Below are 24912 nucleotides of genomic sequence, written 5' to 3'. Positions count from 1 at the left end.
AGTCAATAAATGACCAATACAGTGCTCATCTGCCTAGCAAGAGCAGGTGATCACTTCCACAACAGACTATGAACCAAGTCTTCAAATACACTAGCCTCATTCAAACCACCACACTGAGAAAGCATAAGTTAAAAGTGACTCAGGATAAAACCTGTTTCTATAGTTAGAATTGGCTTTCTACAATTTCATCCCGGGCATAAAAGAAAGGTTAACAACTAGATGGCACTAGAGATATATAAGACAACGTACAAAATGAAGTTCATTGTGTCATAAACTGTTGTGGGACATTTGTACACTCTGTGAAGATGTACTGCTGTGATTGGTGTAATAAAAAGCTGAAGGGGCAATAGCCAGGCAGGAGGTATAGGAAGAATTTCCAGGGAGAGAAAGGAAGAAGAGGAGGAGTAATGAGGCACCCTGGAGACACGGAGAGGAAACAGGAGGTACAAGATGGAAGAGAGGTAATACCACATGATAGAACACAGATTAATATAAGTGGGTTAGTTTAAGTTATAAGAGCTAGTTAGGAACAAGCCTAATAGGCCGAGCTTTCATACTAAATAAGAAATCTCTCATTATTTGGGAGCTGGCTGGCGGGACAGAGAGACTTGTTACAATAAACCACAGTGTTAGGAGAGGCCGTGAACTCCTGGAGTAAACGGAAGCAGTGCTGGATGACTTGAGATTGTACTGCACAGGGAACCCAAGAGCAATCCTTCTGAGTATTTTCAGTAACACTGTGGGATCTTAACTCAAGTAACAAAGGATTTAAAAGGCACCTGAATTTGACTAAATGACTCAAAGTCAAAGAATGAAGAACTTGCAGCATAGAAGAAAAAGCCAATGACATTTTGGCAATCAATGCATTTAGTAACCAAGGGGAAAAGAATCTAAAGGTAGAATCAAGTCTTCTCATTCACAAACAAAACAAAACAAAAAACTAAAGCATGGAGATTAAGGGCTGGAGAGATGGCTCAATGGTTTCGAGCAGTGGCTGCTCTTCCAGAAGACTGGGTATGATTCCCAACACCACATGGCAGCTCACAACTGTCTGTAACTCCAATTTCTGGGAATCTGGCATCCTCACACAGACATACATGCAGGCAAAACACCAATGCACATGACATAAAAATAAGTGGGCTCCTACCAACACTTGGAGTTTGAACGAATCCTGAGAAGGAGGAGGAGAAGGGAGAAGAAGGGAGGGAAGGAGAGAGGGAGGGAGGGAGGGAAGGAAAAAGGAGGAGGCAGCATCAGATCATCTGGAACTAGAGCTGCAGACTGTTGTGTGTGAGTGTGTGTGCCTGAGTCTATGTCTGCACCATGTGCATGCAGTGTCCACAGATCAGAAGAGGTGTTGTATGCTCTGGAGCTGAAGCTAAAGATGGTTATGAGCTGCTATGTGGGTGCTGAAAACTGAGCCACAGGCCTCTGCAAGAGCAGCCAGTGCTCCTAATGAGCTCTCTCTCCAGCTCCCATTGTCATTCTTTTTAAAGGTATCATTTACATCAAGAAAAACAAAACAAAACAACAACAACAAAAACCAGTGACACTTTGGGCAAGTGTTTCTAGAGAGTTTCAACACTTTTCAGCCTTGAGGTGATGGTTTTTCTATAGCATCTGCTGTAAATGATATTCTTCTTCCTGACTCTGGTTCCAAAGGGAAACCAGCTCCTCTGTGGGATTCCCAAGCAGCTGAAAGGGCAAGAATGTTCTTTGAGTAGCTCTGAGGAGCAAGGGCTCTTCCTTCCACAACAACACTCCTGACTGCCAGCTGGGAGAGCACAGGGACCGAGGCCTTCTCTCAGTCAACACTTTCCCATGAAACATCTCGGAAGACAAACTACACTACTGATTTTAAGTTCTCTCAGCTTCCTTTCCGGAGAGACATACTCTCTACTCCCTGTCCTTCGATAATCTAGTCATTCTCCTAAAAGACAACAGAATGTCAACGACCAAAGCCAAGGAAAGGGAAAGACAGGAAAAGAATGTGCTCCAGCCAGATGACTCAGCAGTAAAAGCTCTCACTGTACAAACCTGACAGCCTGGGTTCGAGTCCTGGATCCCACAGCAGGAGATAACCACCTCCTGAAACATGTTCTCTGACCTCCACACATGTACCATAGCACACTCACACACATCATACGCACAATATTTAAAAATTAAACAGTTAAAATCCAGGTGTGATGGTGCATGCCTTTGATCCCAGCACACAGGAGGCAGAGGCTTGGTCTACAGAGTGAATTTCAGAACAGCCCGGGCTACACAGAGAAACCTTGTCTTGAAAAAACAACAAAAATGTTTTAAAATGGGCACAACAGTGAAGGCCTGTAATCCCCAGCACTTGGGCAACTGAAGCAGAGAACAGTGAGTTCTGGCTGGCTCAGTCTTTCTACAACACTGCTTATAAAAAGAAATGAAAAGAGGTCAAGAGATGACTTAGCAAAGTAAAGCACAATCTTGAGGATATAAGTTCAATCCCCAGAACTCATAGTGGAAACGGAACAAACTCCTTCCTGGAAGTTGTCCTCTGACTTCAAACAGGTGCTGTGGTATCATGCACCACCCCTTAATAATAATCAAGTAAAATAAAACATAACATGAAGTAACAGGAAAAAGAAAAGCACTCATAATGTGACTTAGCAGAAGGTTTTGAGAGATAAAGTCTTGGGTTGCAATCTCTGCTCCCTCATCCTTGGTTGTGTAAGTTGGCATGAATCACCCCGCAGGCTCTTCTGAGCCTCAGCTTCTGGGCTCCTAACATGGTGGTGATGGTGGTACCAGCCTCATCAAGTTGGCATGAAGGCTAGAGAGTGTGTGTGAAGAACCTGGGATACCAAGACCTACTCCTAAAACCCTCTCAAGTCCATAAGCATCTCCAAGGACAGTAGACTGCTTGGAACTGGGAATGGTTAATGTTGACTGTCAGCCTCAGAGAATCCCTAATCACTTAGGAGACATGCCTTTGTGCACGTAAGTGAGGAGTTTTAGACTGGGCTGGGTTAACTGAGGTGGAAAGCCCATGCTAACTCGGTGATATCATTCCTGGGTCTCAGCCTGAATAAAAAGAAGAACGCTAGCTGTCCACCAGCATTCATCACTCTGCCTTCCCCACCGTGAGGGACACACCTACAAAGTGTGAGCTGGAATAAGCCCTTCCTTACTGCACCCTGCCAGGGATCCTGGAATCCGAACACAAATGTGTGGGGGGAAAGGGAGCTACTTTTACCCTAAACAGCCACGAGAGCAGAGCAGCTGCTTCTTCATGACAGCCAAAGCGTCCCACTGGGTACAGCGGACCCACCTGTGACTGTGAAAACGCTGAGGAGGCAACAGACTGCACACTGTGGGACAGGATCCCCAAATTCAGCCATGTTAAAAGTCAACTAGAAGGCCAGGTGGTGGGAGGGCACGCCTTTAATCCCAGCACTCGGGAGGCAGAGCCAGGTGGATCTCTGTGAGTTCGAGGCCAGCCTGGTCTACAGAGCAAGATCCAGGACAGGCACCAAAACTATACAGAGAAACCCCATCTTGAAAACAAAACAAAACAAAAAAGTCAACTGGGACAGGTTTTCTTCTTTAAAAAGATATTTTCTAGAGCCAGGTGTGGTGGTGCACGCCTTAATCTTAGCATTTGGGGGCAGAGGCAGGCAGATCTCTGAATTTGGGGCCAGCCTAGGGAGGGAGGGAGGGAGGGAGGGAGGGAGAGAAGAGAGAAAGAGAGAGAGAGAGAAAGAAAGAGAGAGAGAAAGAGAGAAAGAAAGAGAGAAAAAGAAAGAGAGAGAGAAAGAAAGAAAGAAAGAAAGAGAGAAAGAAAGGAAGAGAGAAAGAGAGAGAGAAAGAAAGAGAGAAAGAAAGAGAGAAAGAAAGAAAGAGAGAGAAAAAGAAAGAGAGAGAGAGAGAAAGAGAGAGAGAGGAAGGGAGGGAGGGAGGGAGGTATTCTACCTACCTTTGTTTCATGTAGTGTGTGTGTGTGTGTGTGTGTGTGTGTGTGTGTGTGCGCGCGCGCGCGTGTATGCGTGCGTGCATGCATGCCATGGTGCACAACTGGAGGTCAGAGGAAGACCTGCAAGAATTAGCTGTCCCCTTCTAACATGTGGGTAGTGGGGATCAAACTTGGGTCATCAGGCTTGGTACTGCTGAGGTATCTATCTGGCCCAGTTTTCTCTTCTAAAAGTACAGATCCAGGAAACTGGTGAGCTGGCTCAGTGGTTAAGCATTTGATGTGGCAACTAGGAGGACTTGAATTTGTATTCCAGCATCCATGTAACAAGCTGGGTATAGTCTCATGAGCATGTAAAACCCTACTGCTCTGGAAAGTAGAGACAGGAAGGGGTTTTCTGGATGTCAGTCTAGTAAAAAACAATGCAAGTCCCAGGTTCAGGGAGAGACCCTGACTCAAAGGAATAAGGTAGAGAGTGACAGAGGACACCTGACACCCTCCTCTGGCTTCCACATGTGTGTACACACCTGCATATACACCATACAAACACACCACATCACTCCCCAAATCCATCATCCTACCCCCATCTCCTCACATGAGAAGAGTGAGTCTCCTATGGACCAAAGACTCTACACCTAAATATCCCTAGTGATATGGATGAAGATGACCTGTCATGTCTATTTTTCAGGAGCTTATGCTCTTTCTTACAGAGAAAGGAATTGGGGCTTAGAGGACATGGAAGCTATGAAGTTCAGAGACACACAGCCGAAGGTGTGGGGCTGAGAGCAAACGGGCAACAGGGCTGCATATCTTTGTCCTTTGGTAAATTCTTCTAAAACAAGATTCTAAACCCACAAGTCAGTACTGGCACTCCATGTGAAAGCACAGAAACTGGGAAGGGGGGGGATCCTTGGGAGAATCTATGGGAGAAAGCGGTGGGAAAATCAACTGAGCTCCAAGGCTATTTAAGACATGACAGGCTGAGCTCCGCGTCGTTAATATTTATAGACTCCATCAGTATTTAAAGCCGTATCTAACTGAGGAAATGTGTTTCACCCACTGAAATTCTCTCCTCTTTTGCACATGAGAATGGGGTAATCTTTAGGAAGTTTTAAAAAGCAGAACTATCAAATGTAAAATTAATAATTTTATCTTGACTTACAGCAACTGAAAGGGCAATGTGACTTACAGTTGTTATTAAATAGGTGCTGGAATTAGCTTCAGTTTGAATGAATTAACAGTAATTTATTTGAGAAACTGGTTTAAACATTAGTCTTTTGAAACACACATCCAAAGACTGGCTTATTTACTTTGGGAATTAAACACAGGCTGAACCAAACAAACCTGATTAAGAATTAAGGTGCCACCTCTGTACAATTCTAGAAGGTCTGTCAATTTCCTGGAACTATTTGGCAAAGACTAGAATTATGTACACACAGTTGTTCATTCACAAGCAGCCGTAACTTCCCCTGGCTTCTCTCCTGTTCCGCCCTCCATTTCCTCACGAGTGATAAAACAATCAGTAGAAAGCCTGGACTAGTTGCCACTGCCCAGCACCTGGTTGGTCAAACTTCCCATCTCTACCAACCCCGCCCCTTGATGACAATTCTCCTCTCTGTCCGACTTAGCCACTTCCTCTAGAGATCACTGAAACTGACATGCAGACAATGCTATAAAATCATAGCCATGGCTGGCCTAGAACTCACTATGCAGACCAGGCAGGCCTCAAACTTGCAGTGAATCCCCGACTCTGCTTCCCAAGTATGGGAATTACAGGTATTCACCATCACACTTGAAAAATATACTATTTGAAAAATGCAACTATGCTGTGGGATGTCTTTCTGTATGCAAAAATGTGTTGCCCTCATTGGTTAATAAATAAAGCTACACTGGCCTATGACAGGGCAGGATGGAACCAGGCAGGAAATCTAAGAGAGCGAGAGGGGGATGGCGGTGTGTGTGTGTGTGTGTGTGTGTGTGTGTGTGTGTGTGTGTGTGTGTGTGCGCGCGTGCGCAGAGTCAGGGGAGAGACTGCAAGCTGCTGCCAAGAGAAGCAAGATGTGAGAAAACAGGTAATGCCACGAAGTCACGTGGCAAAACAGACTAATATGAACATGTTGAATTAAGCTGTAAGAGCTAGCTAGTAAGAAGCCTAAGCTAGCCGGGCGGTGGTGGCGCACGCCTTTAATCCCAGCACTCGGGAGGCAGAGGCAGGCGGATCTTTGTGAGTTCGAGGCCAGCCTGGGCTACCAAGTGAGTTCCAGGAAAGGCGCAAAGCTACACGGAGAAACCCTGTCTCGAAAAACCAAAAAAAAAAAAAAAAGAAGCCTAAGCTATAGGTCATACAGTTTGTAATTTTTTTCAATAATTTATTAATTTTTATTTTATGTGCATTGGTATTTTTGCCTCAATATATGTCTGTGTGAGGGTGTGGGAACCCCTGGAACTAGAGTTACAGACAGTTTTGAGCTGCCATGTGGTTGCTGGGAATTGAACCTAGGTCCTCTGGAAGAGCAGCCAGTGCTCTTAACCACTAAGCCATCTCTCCAGTTCAGTTTGTAATTAATATAAGCCTTTGAATGATTATTTTATAAGTGGCTGCAGGACCGTGGGTGGGAGAGATTAGTCCAGAGAAACTTCCAGCTACATTTGGCGCCCAACACACAACTAAACTCCCAATGGACTTGGTGGCACATACCTTTAATCCCAGCACTTGGGAAGCAGAGACAAGCGGATCTCAGTGAATTCAAGGCCAGCCTGGTCTACGTGGAGAGTTCTAGGATCAGCCTAGGTTGCACAGTGAGACCCTATCTCAAAAAAGCAACTAGGAGATGAAGGGATGGCTCAGTGGCACCTACTGTTCTTCCAGAGGACCTGAGCTCAGTTCTCAGCAGTGCCGTCAGCCTGTTTTTTATCACCTGTAACTCCAGCTTCAACACCTCCGGCCTCTTGAATACCAACACTCTAGCGCATATACCCCACACTACAGAGACACGACACACAGAACCAAAGAATGGAAACAAATCCCAGACAACCACCCTCTCGATCCTATGCCTGTGTCACTTGGCGCCTTCCTCTCCTTCCTACTCTACAAACCACAGTCCGACTCCTTCCGCGGGTTCTTAACCTCCTGCTCATGCTTTCCTGAGCCGGCATCATTTCTCATCTAGAGATCACGACCAGCTCTTTAGATTCTTTACCTTCATGTTACCCTTCCAGGAACTCACTTCAGAAACCCGGCCACTTCAAGACTATCCCAAAGTCCTCTTAACAGCTGAATGCCGCCGGGCGGTGGTGGCGCACGCCTTTAATCCCAGCACTTGGGAGGCAGAGCCAGGCAGATCTCTGTGAGTTCGAGGCCAGCTTGGGCTACCAAGTGAGTTCCAGGAAAGGCGCAAAGCTACGCAGAGAAACCCTGTCTCGGAAAAAAAAAAAAAAAGCTGAATGCCTTATATACACGCTAGCCTTCTTATTCTGTGTAGACACTTGCCCTCCATGCTCTCCTGTTTACTCTGCTCCTGTCTCACTGGGTCCTCCCTGGAATCCTGGGCTATCCCAAACACACACCCACCTCTGGGTCTTTGCATTGTTTGAGATGACATAGCCCATTCATTTGCTCCTTGTATCCATTAAGTCTGTTTGTTTTTTTTAAACAACATTCATTTTATGTTTACAAATGTTTGCATGCAAATATGTATATAGATAACATGTACACCTGGTGACTGGAGAGGCCAGGAAGGACATCAGATCCCCTGGAACTAGAGTTACAGATGGTAGTGAGGTGCCATGTGGATGCCAGGAACCAAGCCTGGGTCCTCTGGAAGAGCACCAGTGCTCTTAACCACTGAACTGTTCCTCCAGTCCTTGTATTCCTCCAGTTTTTTTTGTTCCAATGTTACCTCTCCTTGAGTCCCTTGTCATGGTTCCCCTGGAACAGCCCCATACACCCATTGAGTAGTTCCTCTTCTACTTAGAACTGCCTAACAGTCTATATTACATATATTTGTTTTCTATATTATTTTTTGTTTGTTAAGACAGGTCTTACTTTGTAGCCCAGGCTGGCATAATCATAACCCTCAGTCTCAGGATTACAGATACACATTACATCCAACTCCATATTTGTCATTTCCATTCACTCATTTTTGGTTGTCTGCCTGCCTGCCTGCCTCTGTCTCTCTCTCTTCAGTTTTTCGAGGCAGTGTTTCTTTGTGTAGCCCTGGAACTCACTCTGTAGACCAGGCTGGCCTTGAACTCAGAAATCCACTTTTCTTTGCCTCCCAAGTGCTGGGATTAAAGATATGCCTTGGCTGTTTGACTTTTTAAACAACCTGGTTATGCCAGGTGGTGGTGGTGCACGCCTTTAATCCCAGCACCTGGGGGGCAAAGGCTGGTGGGGAAAGCCAGCCTGGTCTACAGAGCGAGTTCCAGGATAGCCAGGGCAACATAGAAAACCCTGCCTCAAAAAAAAAAAAAAAAAAAAAAAAAAAAAAAAAAAAAAAAAAAACACAAAACCCTCTCCCCTTATTTGAATTCACTCTCCATTAGAATTGGGATTTCTGTCTGCCACTGACTCACAAGCATCTTAAACCTCAAGAGCAAGATCACATCACAGCTCTCAAATATTTGTTCCTTGAAGAAACGAAGAAGGTATAGGGAGACGGCTCAGTGGGTCAAGGATCTATCACACAAATATGAGGATTGAGTGCGGGTCTCTGACACTCATGCACAAACCATGTGTTACAATATGAGCCTTGTAACCCAAGAATGAGAGTGAGGAGTGGGGAAAATACCTCTAACCTATAGGACCTCTCACCCAAGGACTGGTACTTGCTGAGATGAGAAAGGCTGTTGTTCATGTAAGATAACAAGCCACATGTTTTCACTTCCCTAAGCAGTTTGGTTGACCCAGCTGCACTGGATGTGCTTAATCACAAGGAGGCAGGAAATATGTCAGGATGTATGCTTGCCTCTGACTGGAGGAAAGCAGAAGGTACTTAGTCTTGTGTGTGTGCCTTTATAAGCGCCTGGTCATTTTCTGGGAACCTGGAATGGACCTGGCCAGAGTCCATTATCCTGGGCAGTATTTAATTAAAGCTCGCTTCAAATTTGATGGGATTAACAATCCCTGTACTTAGCATGCAGGAGGATAAAATGTCCAAATTCAACCTCTGCAACAGGAATCAAGGTCAGCCTAGATGAGACCTTATCTCAAAAAAAGTAAAATAATAAAACCTATATTTCTTTCCACTATGTATCCTACTTCTGAAAAAGGCTCTACTTTTTGTATCTAGCTGCACAAGATGTGCCTTGACTGACCCTCTCTATTTACAATCCACTGAGTTCATTTTAATCTAAAGATCCAGCTGAAAGTCATCCACTTCATCTTATCTCCACGCCATGACTCTAGTCCAAGCCTTTACCGTCTCTCATGGCTCTTACTGTGATGGAACCTCTCCAATCTGTTCTCTTTGATTTACTTCCTTGAGCGGTGTGGCCTTGTGGGAAGAAGTGTATCAATGGGGGTGGTGGGCTTTAAGCCCATGGCAGGCGGTCCATCTCTTGGCCTGTGGATCAGGACGTAGCTCTCAGCCACTGTTCTAGTGTCATGAGGATTGTCCCGCTTCCCACCGTGATGACAATGGACTGAACCTCTGAACTGTAAGCCAGCCCCTGTTCAATGTTTTCTTTATAAGAGATGCCCTGGTCATGGTGTCTCTTCACAGCAGTACAACAGTGACTAAGACACTCATGATGTGACCCCCATACATTTTGCTTTCAGCTCCTCTAGTATGTCTTTCTCTTTGCTGCCCCAAAGGTCTCTGCATATGAATTCTCACTCACTTCTACTTCAGTTAGCACTCCTGTTTAAAGTAGTCATCTCTTTTTAGTTTCTAGTTTGTTGCTGGGTGGTTTGCTGTGTAATTTTTACCTTGGCTTTCGCTTTACTACTCCAGTACAAGCTCCATATGAGATCTTTCTGAAGAAGTCCAACATATACCAACTGCAGTCTCTTTCCACGGTGAGATCTGCCATCCTCCCTACTCAACCCAGCTGGAGCACTGCTGCCACCTCAGTGTGCAGGGCAGGGGGACCTGAAAACTTCGCTATGGCAGCCTAAGCTATGACAGCCAGACCAAGACGGCCACAGGCTTCTGTGTGACACGCCCAAATCTACATGGACCAAGACGCCTGCTAGAGCAGTCACCACCAAGACCCCTCCAAGCAGAAGCGTTCCACTGCCTGTTGGATGCCTCACTTCTCCAGCGGCTCCGAGTCTGAAGACTGAACACTGTTCAAGCTGCAAGCATGGGTGGCACACACTCCAATTCTACTAGATGGCCTCACAGCTGGTGCTGGACGAGCACAGCACCCCCCCTTCAACTTACCTCTCCGTGCACTAGAGAGGTTGGCCGGACACAGCAGGCCAGCAGACAACTCGTGCGTTGTCCAGAAAGACACCAATGTTTCAGTTAGAGAGGGGTTTGGGCTGGGATTCAGGAAGGAATACACAAACATTCTTTCAGGGAATCGTCCCAAGGGAATTCTGCCTAAATGAGAATTTCATAAGACACATAGGTATCTTAAAAAATTCCCATCAAAAAACTAGGCTGTAATTACAGATTAAAGTGAGGTGGCAACTAGATTCATTTAATGCACTTCAACAGAAAATGGCTTTGAATATCCAATAGCTTGTTTTAAAAAGAAAATAGGCATGGTGGTGCTATAATCATAGCACTTGACAGAGTCAGAAAGATTAGAAGTTCAAGGCCAGCCTGAGCTACAAGAGACCCTGTCTTCATCAATCAACCTAAAGTGAACATTCCCAATGACTACTCCTCACATAAACTCTGAATTACCAAACCAGCTGCTCCTCTAAATCTACTATGAGGATTTCAAAGCACAGTCTTTAAACTTAGAAGTTTAACAGGCTGGAGAGATGCTTAGCAAAACCAGCACACTCCGCTTATGCAGAAGACTCAAATACAGTTCCTAGCATCCGTGCTGGTTGCTCAAACTGCCTAAATTCCAGCTAAGCAAATCTGACGTCCTCTTTTGGACTCTGCAAGCACCCTCCCCACACTACATAACAGAAAATAAAATAAATCTTTTTTTAAAAAACCTTTCTATTTTATGTGCACTGGTATGAAAGTGTCAGATCCCCAGAAACTGGAGTTACAGATAGTTGTGATCTGCCATGTTGGTGCTGGGAAATGAACCTGGGTCCTCTGGAAGAACAGCCAGTGCTCTTAACTGCTGAGCCATCTCTCCAGCCCCCTAAAGTTAATCTTACACAACAACAATAGTTTATTTTTAAAAAGTAGTTATTTAGTAGTTTATTAAAAAAGAAAGTTTCCTGTCTATCTTAGCGAAAGTTGGGAAGGTCCCTAACCCAGAGTTCTATTTGCAAAAGAAGGAACAATACATACCCATGGCAGATCATCAAGGTGCAAAGTGAAGTTACAGGACAGAGGCAGACCCAGCACTGTCACTGGGACAATCGAGGCTGCTCTGAAATGGCATCTGGCCCTATGCCATGTATAGTGGCCACAAGGTACTAAAGCTGAAAAGATGTTCTACATTTTAAAGTTTTATTTATTTATTTAACGTATAAGGGTGTTTTGTCTTCATGTATGTGTCTGGTGCCTGCAGAAGCCAGAAGAGGGTGTTGGATCCTCTGGAACTGGAGTTCCAGACAGTTGTGAGTCACCATGTGGGGCTGAGAATGGAACTTGGGTCCTCTAAAAGAGCAGCAAATGCTCTTAACTGCTGAGCCATCTCTCCAGCCTCAATATTCTATATTTTAGAATCTGTGACTTAAGCGGTTGGAGAGATGGCTGAGCAGTTAAGAACACTTGTTGCTCTTACAGAGGACTTGGGTTCAATTCCCAATGTATGCATGATGGCTCACAACCAACCATCTGTAAGCCCAGGTCCAATGGATCCAACAAGCATGCACATGGTTCACATACGTGCACACAGACAGACACATAAAATAAATAAGCTTTTTTAAAAAAGAAGAATTTGTGACTCCAAATATTTAATCAACACTTCACTAAATGAATAGGGAACAAGGGAACTAGAAAAGGAGACGTTCCTAAGCATAAAATCCTGAGCCCTAAAATAGTACTGGCCTTCAAAGTTTCTGTAAGATCAACAGTTAGCCATACTTTCAGTATTTGTAAATAGATCTGCACAAACCCCAGCCCTCCCTGAGGACTCCAGGAACACTGTCTGCATGCTCCTGCTCCATTTGCTCACAGAGCTCTCAGCTGTGGAAGCAGATCTCAGCCTCTGGGCACGGCTTCACAGCAGCGGTTCTGCAAACACAAGGGCATGTGAACTGGCTTCCCCAACCTTTAAGACAGGATCACCCAGTCCACACCTTTGAGAGATGCCATAACTCACAGTCACTGAAAACTGAGATCATGCCAGAGATGAAGCTCCTGCCTTCTCACCAGGGCCCTTTCTAAAAGGCTAAGCTGACCCCAACCTAAGCCAACCAGTATGGCAGGGCCTAAGTAAATGGGCAGCGCCCAAGGAAAACGAAAACCCAAGTCCTTGGTGTTGAGACTAAGCTCCAGCCTTGAAGAGCCTAGTGAAGATTGTTCAGGAAAAGCTTGCCAATGAAGCTAGCAGAGCATTTTACACCCCAGAGACTCAATTTCCTCATGGCACCAGCACCTCCAATCTAATGACTGACACTTCAAATAGACAGGACTCTCATGAGTGCAAAAACATTGCTTTGTTTTTGTTTTAAAGGAAAGATTCAAATGGAAAGGAGAGAAGAAATCTGTTTTCCAGTGTAATTCTACTTCCTGGGACCATGTGGAGTGCACCTACTATGGAATCTTCCCACACTCCCGAGCAACCAGCAGAGGCACGTCCATACACTCCCGAATATCTGAGCTGGCAAGAACAGTTGTTAGTCAAAGACCTCAGCCCTGGGACAATAGCTCCTGTCAGTCAACTACAGTTCTCACGACTCTTTCTGCCCTTCAACTTCATTCCAAACACAACTCACACCTGTGCAAGCACCTGAGAAAACCACACCAATGCATTCACACAGTGGTACACTGATTTGGACAGGTACCAATACTAATATTATGATAAAACACAATTTATTTTTATTTCTATTATTTTTTGAGACAGGATCTCTTTATGTAGTCTTAGATGTCCTAGAACTCTCTATGTAGACCAGGCTGGCCTAACACTCACAGAGAACCATCTGCCTCTGCCTCCCAAGTGCTAGGATTAAAGGTGTGCTCCACTAAACCCAACTACAATTTTATTTTTAATGCAAAGACTTAGATGAGCATATGACCCTAGGCATTTTCACAGCAGATTTGACAAGGAACCTAGACACCAGGAACATATGCTTGAGTCCATGCCAGGAGGCCTCTGGGAGAAGGCAGAAATCAGCAGTCCATTACTTACCTGAGGCCAATGGGCGAATCCACTCTTTGCTATTTAGGTCGAGCCTCCAGAGGTCATTGAAGGCAGCATTGCAACTGCTCTGGGTGCAGCCTCCAAAGACGTACATAGACTGATTGGCATCGTAATAGCACGCACCTGCAGGGGCAGGGGACACAAGAAACATGGACTGCAGCTTAATTTAGAGGTATCTTCAACACCTTAACCATAACCCCTTTGTTTTCAAACTCTAATATTCTACACATTCAACAACTCCTCTGTGCCAGACACCGAATTCCTATCCCCAACTTGTCCGCACATTGATCAATATCACATTATCCTTTCAAAGAAAGCCCAGAGAAAAGCTATGAACATCTTTTTTTAAATTAATATTTGTAATTTTTTAAGATTTATTTTTATTTTATGTTTATGGGTGTCTTTCTTGCACAGATGTAATGTGCACCGTGTTGTATGTGGAGTGCTCATGGAGGCCAGAAGAGGATGTTAGATTCCCTGAAACTGGAGTCACAGATAGTTATTAGCTACTGTGTAGATGCTGGGACTGAACCCAAATCTTCTGGGAAAGCAGCCAGTGGTCTTAACACGCAAGCCATCTTTCCAGCCCGAAACATCTTATTTCTGAGCACTAAACAAACAATAACATCATGGAGCAAGATGGCAGGATTCCTGGAAGAGTAACATGCATTCAGACGGTGGCCGTGGAGAGTGGCGCTTCTCCGAGCCCAGCGGTATCACTCTTACACTGCATCCTGTCCTACAGCACAGCAAAGCCGCATCCCCACGTGTCCTTCCTGTTTCCCATGGGCCGTTCTCTAAGTTTTGTATTTTCAAATGAAGACTGAAGCACAAACCTTCCTATGAAACACGACGACGACAACTGTGAACACAGCTCTAACCAGTGCCATGACAACCAAACCGACACCCACGTGACTACCCAAGACAGGTTTTCATCGTGAAGTGAAAACACAGCCGAGGAAGCAGCAGTTCAAGCCCCAAGCAACTGAAGGGGAAGCAGAAAGCTATTGGACCCCTGGGTGTGCTGGCTGCTGTGGACTACATCAGACAGTAGGAAGCACCTGAAGAGAAGCAAGGCCACAGGAGAGCCAGTTAGCAGTCGACCCTACGCACATCACCAGAGCATTCCCAAGAAACAGACAAAGAAAAGAGCTAAACCCAGAGAGACCTAATCCAGAGTTCAGATGAGAGTTGGGAAAGCTGAGCTCTGCTGCATCTCCCTGAAGGATCATCCAGCTGCTGTCCTTAGGAAAAGATGAACCCAAGCCCTGCAGCCTCACGTTAACAGCTGGGCTCCAGGAAGAGACTGAGGAGAGCTTCTCGTAGTGTCTACATGAAGCCACACAGGCTAGGGGAGTTACCTCTCATTTCTCATACGAACCCAACAGTAGGTGTCACATGAAAGGAAGGACAAAGAGTAAAAACTCCAGCGTTCTGAGACACTAGTGCTTAGCGGCAGGGATCACCCAGCGATCTGCTGCAGGTGGAGCTCAGTCTCACAAACCACTACTTTCAGGTCTCTTTTCAACTGCAATGCCACTTACTCAAGTTCAGAAAAAGGGAAATGCTCCTACCCCGCAGCCCACCCCGTATCCACTGCCACTCTTAGAGCAGCGGTGTGCATCAGTTCTGGAGTTAGCGGCTCTCTCTCATCTCCGCGAGCTGTAAGGCCTGGAAGCCAGCTCATTATGAGGGGCATGTCGGAAACTAGCTGAATGGAGAGAAAGCGAGCCATGCACTTCACTGGTTCCCAGTGATCCCAGCCAAGCAGTAAATGACTGCAGACGTCGTCACCTCGGGGACATAAATGCAGTGCTGTCACAGACTCACCCCCACTGCTTGCCCAGCACTCATGGCAGTGATACAGGGAGCTTCAGGTGTTTCGGTCTGGTCTGGTTTTGTTTGTTTGTTTGTTTTTGAGACAAAGTTTATGTAGCCCTGGCTGTCCTGGAACTTGCTCTGTAGACCAGGCTGGTCTAGATCTCACAGAGATCCACCTCCTTCTGCATCCAGAGTGCTGGGACTTAAGGCCTGTGCCACCATGCCCAGCCTTTAAATGTTAACCTATCTATGGACTCTGTTTTTGGTCTGAAAATAATTTTGAGGGGCTAGAGAAACAGCTCAGGAGTTAAAAGCACTGGCTGCTGTTCTTCCAGAGGACTGGGGTTCAACTCCCAGCCCCCACATGGAGGCTCCTAACATCCATAAGTCCAGTTCCAATAATTTGACAGTCTCTTCTGTCATTCCAGGGCACTGCATACACATGGCCCAAAGACATACAAGCAGACAAAAATCCATATACATGTAATAAAATAATTTAAAATCTTTTAAATAATCATTTGAATTTATATCTAAATGAGTTACTTTGTCTTCATGACAAACAAGTCAGTTTTAAAAGTCAAGTCTAGCAGGGCGGTGGTGGCACATGCCTTTAATTCCAGCACTCGGGAGGCAGAGGCAGGCGGATCTCTGTGAGTTCGAGGCCAGCCTAGGCTACCAAGTGAGTTCCAGGAAAGGCGCAAAGCTACACAGAGAAACCCTGTCTCGAAAAACCAAAAAAAAAAAAAAAAAAAAGAAGTTGAGTCTAGCGTTGTCTATGGAGCAAGTTCCAGGCTAGCCAGGGCCACAAAATAAAATAAGATAAAGTAATATAAATAATAGAGTAAAAAGTCTAGTAAAATCCCATTGCTCCCATTTGCTAAGAACAGTAAATAACAAAGAATTAAGTTAAAGGGCACGACAGGAATGAGGACAATTCTGGCACTACGTTTGGATCTCCAGCACAGAAACTCACCAGCTCCAGGTTATCTTGGTCCCACAGAGACAGGAGCTCACTATATAGCCCAAGCTTGCCTTGAGCTTGTGGTGATTCTCCTACTGTAGCCTCCTGAGTACTATACACACCTGGATTCCCTCAGACTTGGGATGAACTAGTAATTCCAATGAATGGGGCAATGATGAAGACCTAACAGTATTCTAGAACTCTGAAATATAACATTTATTACGGCACTTGATAAAGCAAATCTGGGCCAGCAAGACAGCTCAGCTGGTAAAGGTGCTTGCCGACAAGCCTGATGACCTGGGAACCACACACACACACACACACACACACACACACACACACACACACACACACACACACACACACTCCAGGATAAGGCCAATCCCTGGTTCCCACTAGGACAGTCAAGGCTAGTTCATGGCACCTCCAGTCTACACACAACTCTTAGCAGCAGTTTCCTCATGTAGCAAAAGAGCAGAGTGCCTTTGTTTTTCAAAGAGATAGCAAACATTCTTCTCCTCTGTTTGGATTGAAAGCCCAGCCAGTGGGGCCCATGAGGGCCTTCACATGTATTTTAATCCTATACTAAAATAGGGCAGGCTGCATTTCCCTGTGTCTCTTTGAGCAAACAAAGGTTTCTGAAGCAGGAACGTGGGCCCCAAAGCTAAGGACTGAGATGCAAGTGACACACACAGAGTTCAGTGACCACCGGCCAAGCATTAGCAAAGCAACTGTTAAGTGCCTTTGACTCAAGTTTTCCACCCAAATAGGTTTTCCTTCTGGAACATCTAGACCTCTGGAATGTCACAATACTTAGAGCTCACAGCAGCGTGCATACTGCACTAAGAAATGTAAAAGCTGTGTGTTCCAATTGTTAAATCCCCAAGTTTGTCCCAAGTAGGTTAGTGTGCTCTGTGAACAGCTACCACAAGACACCTATCTCAACTTGTCAACAGTCTATCCAGAGACAAAGCACACAGCCATGATTTAACTGTATCCACACATGTCAACAGTTCTTCGCAGACCAGAATAGTTTTCTACTGAACTACAATCATCTCAAGATCTTCGGGCATCTGGATTTCCATGGTGTTCTGGATTTCCTGAGTGAGCTGCACACTCTAACTTTGCAGACTTTCAGATGTTAAACTCTCTTTTGTTTCCCACTGTCACCAGGGAAAGGCCCTGAGGCATTTATCCCATGCAGAAAGAGACTATGCTGTTATGTGTCTCCCATCTACAAGCCGGAACATATTTGATAAAGTCTGTAATTACATAACTCAGGACAGGCGAGGGTGGTGATCCAGTCTGGGCCTGCAGGCTCCTGCAGGTGCCAGATCAGCAGCATGTGGAACTACTTGACTATATGAGAAGCCTAAACACTTCAATGTTGGGGATTCTCTATAGTAATCGGACAAGGGTATCCTCCATTAACCAAGGCTGGCGTGATTAGACTTGCAGACATTCACCAAAGATTACAAAACTTCTATTTGTTGTGTGTATGGCTTTTTTTTTTTTTTTTTTTTTTTTAAATTGAAGGTATGTAGAAGTCAGAAAACTTGCAGGAATAGGTTCTCTCTTCTGTGTGGGTCCTGGGAATTGAACTGAAGTCTTCGGTCTTGGTGGTAGGTGCATTTCCCTACTAAACCATCTCACTGGCCCATATTTGTTGTATTTAAGCCTATAAATCTTGACAATTATTAAAATGTATTCATACTGATAGAGATACTCAAACAGAACTGCTGTTATAAAGGATTTGCTAGTAGATCTGTAGGAGACATCAAGATACATAAAACAGAACTTAGGGAGCTGCCTCCTAAATACCCTAAAGATGAGTAGTCTACTACTCAGGCCTGTTAGAGACAAGAAGAACTTAGGATGACAGGATGCTAATGTTCACTCATCAGTATTAACCAGCCATTAGGCTCCACTCTCATAACAAAGGAGGCAACCTGACTTACAACCAGCCATTAGGTCCATCCCCGTATCAGCTCAAGGGGGCAACACAGGTTCACAACCAATGTTAAGTCCTGGCCTGCCATATAGCCTCTCAGTTCTCTTTTTCAAAAAAGCATAATTCTGCCAGGTGAGGAAGATGACCTTGGGTAACAACTATCTGAAAAAGAATAACATTGGCATACTAAAATAATTCTGGCAATATCTTTGCTGTGTAGATCTCCCATCTGCCTAAGTGACCAGACTTGCAGTCTCCTGACTCTATTTAAATTGTTCAAAATGTAATGTGGGGCTGGGACCTGAAAGAGATTTGAGGATGACAATGTGGGTGAAATGCATAAGCCTAAGGTATAGATAAGCTAAAGCAATCTTCTATTTGAGTCTGGTTCTTCTTTGGCCATTAGCCAGAGCCCAGTATTCATTATATTAAAGAGCTTTTTCATTTATTAATCCCTATGTGCATGGAGTGATTTCTCATTGGAAAGGCATATTAATTCTAGAACTAGCTATGAACTGGGTACTAAGAAGTACAAGAGTGTCTACAATGTGGGACCTATCCTCAAGTACACACCACCCGTGGAAGGGACATCATACTCATGTCCAACAGCCTAAATAATATTTTGACGAGTGTTTCTCAACTACATTTCTCAGCAACCTGTAACATAAACAGTATCTGCTACATACATCTTACAAATAGAAAAACCGGGTAAGAAGCCGGAGGAATTTGGTTCCCAGATGCAAAGGTCTTTGCTGTTGACAGAGCTTCACTGACAGAGACAATGGTAAGGAAGAAGTTATGAGTGTCAGGAGAGCTGAGGGACAGTACAGTGGAGAGGTCAGGGTAGTTCTCAAACAGTGTGGCTTTTTCTGTTTTTGTAGAAGCAAGGTCTACCTTTAGTTCCATCCAGCTTGTGATAGAGAGAAGGAAAGAAGACACAAATGTACGGGGGTGGGGGGTAGGTGGGTACTCAGTTCACGTTTGCTTTGAATGAGGCTCAGGGTTTCATCTCCAGCATCACAAGAGAAAAAATGAGGAATATATTGTGATGGTATTTAGATGTAATGATCAGATTATGAATTAAGAGTGATATGAAAAAAGAAAAGGCTTGAGCCAGAACAGAAACTTGACTTTTTGTTTTGTTTTACATAGAATCTCAGGTAGCCCAGGCAGACCTCAAACTCATTAAGCAGCCAGGGCTGGCCTCAAACTCCTGATCCTCCTGGTTCTACCACCAAAGTGCTGGGACTACAAGCATGCACCACCACATCCAGCTTGGATCTTGAGGGCAGGAACTGAGAATGAATCTAATACCTCAAGTCTGTATATCCAAGATGATGATGACATTCACTAAATTAAGGAAGGGAGAAAATTGGGAATAGGGGGCCACTGAGCTCTACTTTTAGCTAACTAAATATGAAACATCCAGTATCTCCATGGTAACATAAGTGAAGAATTAAAAATGCAGATCTTGAATCAACATGAATTAGGGATATGAAAGAAAACTGAAGGATCAAGAATAGATACAGAACAGAAAAAGGATGGAGCCAAGGGGGAAAAATTAAACCCTTAGTTTTCTTTTAATTTTAAAATTACATTTATTAACCAGGTGGTAGTGGCACATGTCTCTAATCCCAGCACTCAGGAGGCAGAGGAAGGCCAAGCTCTATGAGTCCAAGGCCAGCCTAGTCTACAGAACAAGTTCCAAGACAGCCAAGGCTACACACAGAAACCCTGTCTCAAAATAACAAAACCAAATTACATTTATTTCTTTATTCATTCTGTGTGCCTGTGTGGGAACCCCTGTACCAAGATGCATGTGTGGAGGTGAGAGGATAATTTTTGGGAACTGGTTCTCTCCATCTATAGTGTGGGTCCTGGGGATCAAACTCAGGCTGTCAGGCTTGGTTGTAAGAACCTTTACCTGTTCAGCCATCTCGGCAGCCCCGGAATTCTTAGTTTTTAATCCACTTGCAAATTGCCCTTTTCAGTTTGCCAGTCAACTAGGCAGTGTATAGAGACACATGGAAAAAAATAGTCAGACTCAGATAAAAAGCAATGAGATACAAACTTTTTTTTTTTTTTTTTTTTTTTTAAACAAAATTACCTTATGACTCTTTCCTAGATTTCAAATAGCATGGTGAGCCACCCTTACCAGAGGCTCATAGTAACAGGGCCTCTAATCTCTGGCTGGAATGTCCAGCAGTGTGAGGTAAGTAAAGCTTTCCCTTCAGAAGCTGACTGCCTCCAGTATGCTGCTGTGATGATATAAAGGTGACTAACACATGCAGACTTACTCTTCTCTCACTGGTGGACAGTCTCAGGGCTGGGGACATAGCTCAGTGGTAAAGAGCCTGCCCTCAGCAAGAGGCCCTGACTTCGATCCCCAGCCTTGCAAAATCCAGAGCAACAGTCTTCAGAAACCCTGTCAACTTCTCTTCCTCTATCTGTAGTAGTAACACACACTGAATCAAATATGGACCCAGACAGCTACAATGTCATTTGTCTAGCCATTCTGGATCATTATCTGCGAACTCCAGAAACAGTTGAGACCTTTTGAAAACTCTTTTAGTAACAGCAGTAATGATGATGGCACTTGCCTTCTGCGACAGGGTTCTGCTAGACAGCCCAGCTGGTCTTGAATTCTGCCCCTGCTGCCATGACAGGCATGCACGCCACTTTTCCCTGTACTGGCAATGGTACAAACACCTCAGAAGCACTGGGTAAACTGCTGGTGTTTCAGCATGGGTCAAGGCAGTACCACTGAACTATTTCTTTTTCCCATTATATGTATTGACTGATTCACCTTCAGGAGGCTGGGGCTGGAGGAGAATCAAATGAAACATAATATAAAATTAACAAGCTCCAGCAATTCATCTGTTGAGGTGTCATGGCATGAATGTGGAGGTCACAGGACAACTCACAGTTAAAGGATAACTAGCAAGAGTCAGTTCTCCTCCACCATGTAGGTCCTAGAGATGGGACAGCATGTAACAGCTTGGCAGTGAGCTCCTGTACCTGCTGAGCCAGCTCACCTGTCCTCAACTACTCTTATAAATCCAGCACCCTCACTGTCACACACTCAGTGTTGACGTCAGTGAGTCCCACAGAGGTCTTGAGGATGTCCTCCTTTGAATAGGATAGAGCAGCACAAGTACAAAAGCAGCTCCTTGAGAGTGCATGAAACACTTGATTGTCTCTTTGGTCTGTTTTCATCCAACCCCAAAGCAATAAATGAGTGTGGTAGTTTGAAAGAAAAGGGCCCCCAAAGCGAGTGGCACTATTAGGAGGTGTGGCCTTGTTGGAGGAAGTGTGCCAACATGGGGACAGTCTTTGAGGTCACTTTTTGTCATGCTTCCCTCAATGTGACAGTCAATTGACTTTCTGTTGCCTGCAAGATGTAGCACTCTCAGCTCTCAGCACCACGTCTGCCTGCACGCTGCCATGCTCCCCTTCATGATCATAATGGACACAGAACCTCTGAACTGTAAGAGAGCCGCCCTTAATTAAATGTTTTCTTTATAAGAGTTGTTGTGGTCATAGTGTCTCTTCACAGCAATAGAAACCCTAAGACTACAAGTCATTGAGCTGGTTGGTGGTAGTGGCGGCGGCGGCGGCGGCGGATGCCTTTAATCCCAGCACTCGGGGAGGCAGAGGCAGTCAGATCTCTGTGAGTTCGAGACCAGCCTGGTCTACAGAGTGAGATCCAGGACAGTTACCAAAACTACACAGAGAAACCCTGTCTCAAAAAACAAAAAACAAACAAACAAAAAAAAGACTACAACAAGTCATAACTATTTCTAAACATCTCCAGATAGAAGTCTAGTGAACAATCTGGGGGTAGGAGGCACTGAAGGATCTTCACCTGCTGGTGTTTACAGCCCCTACCATTCCCTGTGTGACCAAGAGAATAAAAAGGGAGAGATGCACTCACTTCAGTGATTGTGAAGAAATGCTCTGGCTTCCTTCCTTCTTGGGTACCTTCTCATCATCTGCTCTACAGTAAGCAGCTGACAGTGTGGCTGGCTCTCGCTAGAGGTCCATGTAATAAGAAACTGAGGCCCTTTTGAAGAGGTTGCCCAATCCAAGTCTAAGCTTCAGAACAGTGAAGCTCTGGACAGCAATGACGGCAACTCCATGAAACACTCCTAAACCAGAACACCACCTCCAAACCCCACACCTTCAAGAACAGGGAAGAAATACTATTTTAAGCTGTTCAGTTTTAGGGTCCCTTTTTTATGACATAGGTAACAAATACATGTTCCTTCCTACCAAAAGCCCAAAATATAGGCAGGCATGGTGGCAGATGCCTAAAATCCTCACCTTCAGGAGGCTGGGGCTGGAGGAGAATCAAGTGAAGCATAATATAAAATTAACAAGCCCCAGCAATTCATCTGTGGAGGTGTTAAGGATTGGACCCTGGCCTTGCTAAGCAAGCACTCTACCACTGAGTTACATGCCAGCCTTTACGACATGTTTAGACTCACTTTTCCTAATTCTGTTAGAAACTCTCACTTTCCATTCTCTTCTTTAAAAAGCCAGACAATGTGCATGCCTCCAAAACAGTTTCTAGAAACACAAGCACAGGCAGTGTGGGACCTGCTTTCCCATGTGGATACTCACTGTGGGAGAACCGTTGAGTGATGGGCGTTCCGGGATAAGGGTAAGTCCTGCTCTCCCACTGGATGTTTCCTTCCTGGACAGCCTTCATGAAACCATGGTAACACTGGTGAGCTACACCTAAAGATGAAAAAAACCAAAGGCGTCAGCTTGGATATCTAACTTGTGGGGGGAGAAATCATAACAATTTTATCTTTTAACTGTTTTATCACTTGTATAAGTCATGAATGTTTTGATGAAGTCCAAATTTCTCTCATTTTTATTCAAAGAAAGGAAATGGAATCAAGAAATGTCAAAATTGAAAGAACTACATTTTACCAGGGTACAGGAGGTTCAGAGATGTGTGCAAGGTTACTAAATCAGGTCACATGATAACCCTTGTCCACTTTCAGTTATATCATGTGGCAATAAAGATAATTGGTAGCATTTACTACAAAGCAGAGGGGTGGGGAGTAATTTGTCTTTGTGAAGAATCCAATGAAGCAGTGTCTGTAATGAAAGAGCTGCTCAAAAAGCTCCGCAGTTAGAGCATGGCAATCAGGGATTCTCCAGCTTAAGCGAGAACGTAGACGTACATTATTACATAATAGATTACGAAATGTTAAATGTGTGTCTAAGGACTGTGTCTTAAAAGTTAAGAGCTTGGGTGGGCTGGAGTGATGGCTTAGTGGTTAAGAGCACTTGGCCGCTCTTCTAGAGGACCCACGTTCACTCCTACACAGAGGCTCAGAACAGTCAGCAACTCCAGCTCCAGGGGAACCAACACACGCTTCTGGCCTCAGTGGATACCAGGCACACATGTGTTACACAGACATATATGCAAGTAAAATACCCAAATACATGAAATAAAAATAAATAGATAAAAATTAGGAGCTTGGGGCTGGAGAGTTGGTGGAGCAGTTAAGAGCACTCACTGCCCTTGCAGAGGACCCAGGTTCTGTTTCCAGCATGGTGAGTGACTCACAGCTGCCTGCAACTCCAGCTCCAGAGGATCCACGCCCTCTCCTGGCCTCCACAGGCACGTGCACACACATGGTGCACACACACTCAAGTCATACACACATACATGTAAAACTAATACATAACTTTTCTTAAAGTTAGCACTCCCAAGTGCAGAGGGTCCTCTGGAAGAGTAACTGTTAAGCCATCTCTCCAGTACACCTTTCTTTCTCTTTATGTTTAAGCATATATTAAAACATCTCTATTACCCCCACTTCTGCTTCATAAAAACATGATTTAAAAAGACCAACTGAGGAAAGACACTGGAGTCAGCCTCTAGGTGGATCTCCATACACCCACACTAACAAGTACATACAATCAACAGACACACCAGGCCCAGAGCTGTCTGTAACTCCAGTGCTAGACATATGATGCTCTCTTCTGACCTCCACAGGCACCAGGCATTGCACATGGAGCACAGAAAATACATACAGGCAAAACACTCATACACATGAAGAAAAATAAACCTTTTGTTGTTGTTGTTGTTGTTTTGAGACAGGGTTACTTTGTGTAACAGCTCTGCTGTCCTATGTCCTAGAACTTGCTTTGTAGACAAGGCTGGCCTCAAACTCAGAGATCTATCTGCCTCTGCCTCTGCCTCCCAAATGCTGCAATTACAGGGGTGTGCCAGTACCACCTGGCCAAATAAATCAATCTTTAAAAACAAAACAAAACAAAAATATCATTTTAAAACTGTAAATAAATTAAAAACTATTACTATTATACAACTGTATAGTATTATATATTCATGTTCTAGCTGTTCATAAAATTAACTAAGATAAGAAAAATGTGTTAACTTATCTAATAGTAATTTTTGCAACCATAATGTCTTTAAGAGAGAAAAGAAAAAAAGGGAGTCTAAGAGTTCTCTTCAATGGCTTTTTCTGTCCAGGTTGTTACTTTTTTGGGGGGATAGGGGTGGGGGTTGCCACAGAAGCCTTCTATGCCCCCCTTCTCAACTATGAGTTTGCAGTCATCTATACCACTGCAAAGGTAGCTTCCTTGCCTTTACAGTCAGCAGGAGCACGGATCACGGACCTCCACATGGTTTCTAGCGACAGTAAGGACCACACGCCTCAGCACGTGCCACAGACCTCAGCATGGTCTCCAGTGGCAGTATAGACCATGGATGTCAACACAGTGATCAAAGAGAGCTCTTAAAAATTGTGA

The 24912-nt window shown here is 44.6% G+C and overlaps 1 protein-coding gene across 2 annotated transcripts in view; it reads right to left on the bottom strand.

The window, feature by feature from the left end:
• Positions 1 to 24912, bottom strand: part of Fbxo42 (F-box protein 42) — a 67324-nt gene that overhangs the window by 19230 nt on the left and 23182 nt on the right. For both annotated transcript variants that reach the window (XM_076565585.1, XM_076565584.1), the window contains exons 3-4: positions 22747 to 22863; positions 13379 to 13513 (exon numbers count right to left, since the gene is read on the bottom strand). In XM_076565585.1, coding sequence (XP_076421700.1) covers positions 13379 to 13513; positions 22747 to 22863 — 252 coding nt within the window. The remainder of the gene's footprint in view (positions 1 to 13378; positions 13514 to 22746; positions 22864 to 24912) is intronic.

This window comes from Peromyscus maniculatus, chromosome 2 (genome assembly GCF_049852395.1).
Source record: "Peromyscus maniculatus bairdii isolate BWxNUB_F1_BW_parent chromosome 2, HU_Pman_BW_mat_3.1, whole genome shotgun sequence".
In the NCBI taxonomy this organism is placed as follows: domain Eukaryota; kingdom Metazoa; phylum Chordata; class Mammalia; order Rodentia; family Cricetidae; genus Peromyscus; species Peromyscus maniculatus.
This window is presented reverse-complemented; position numbering and strand designations above follow the sequence as displayed.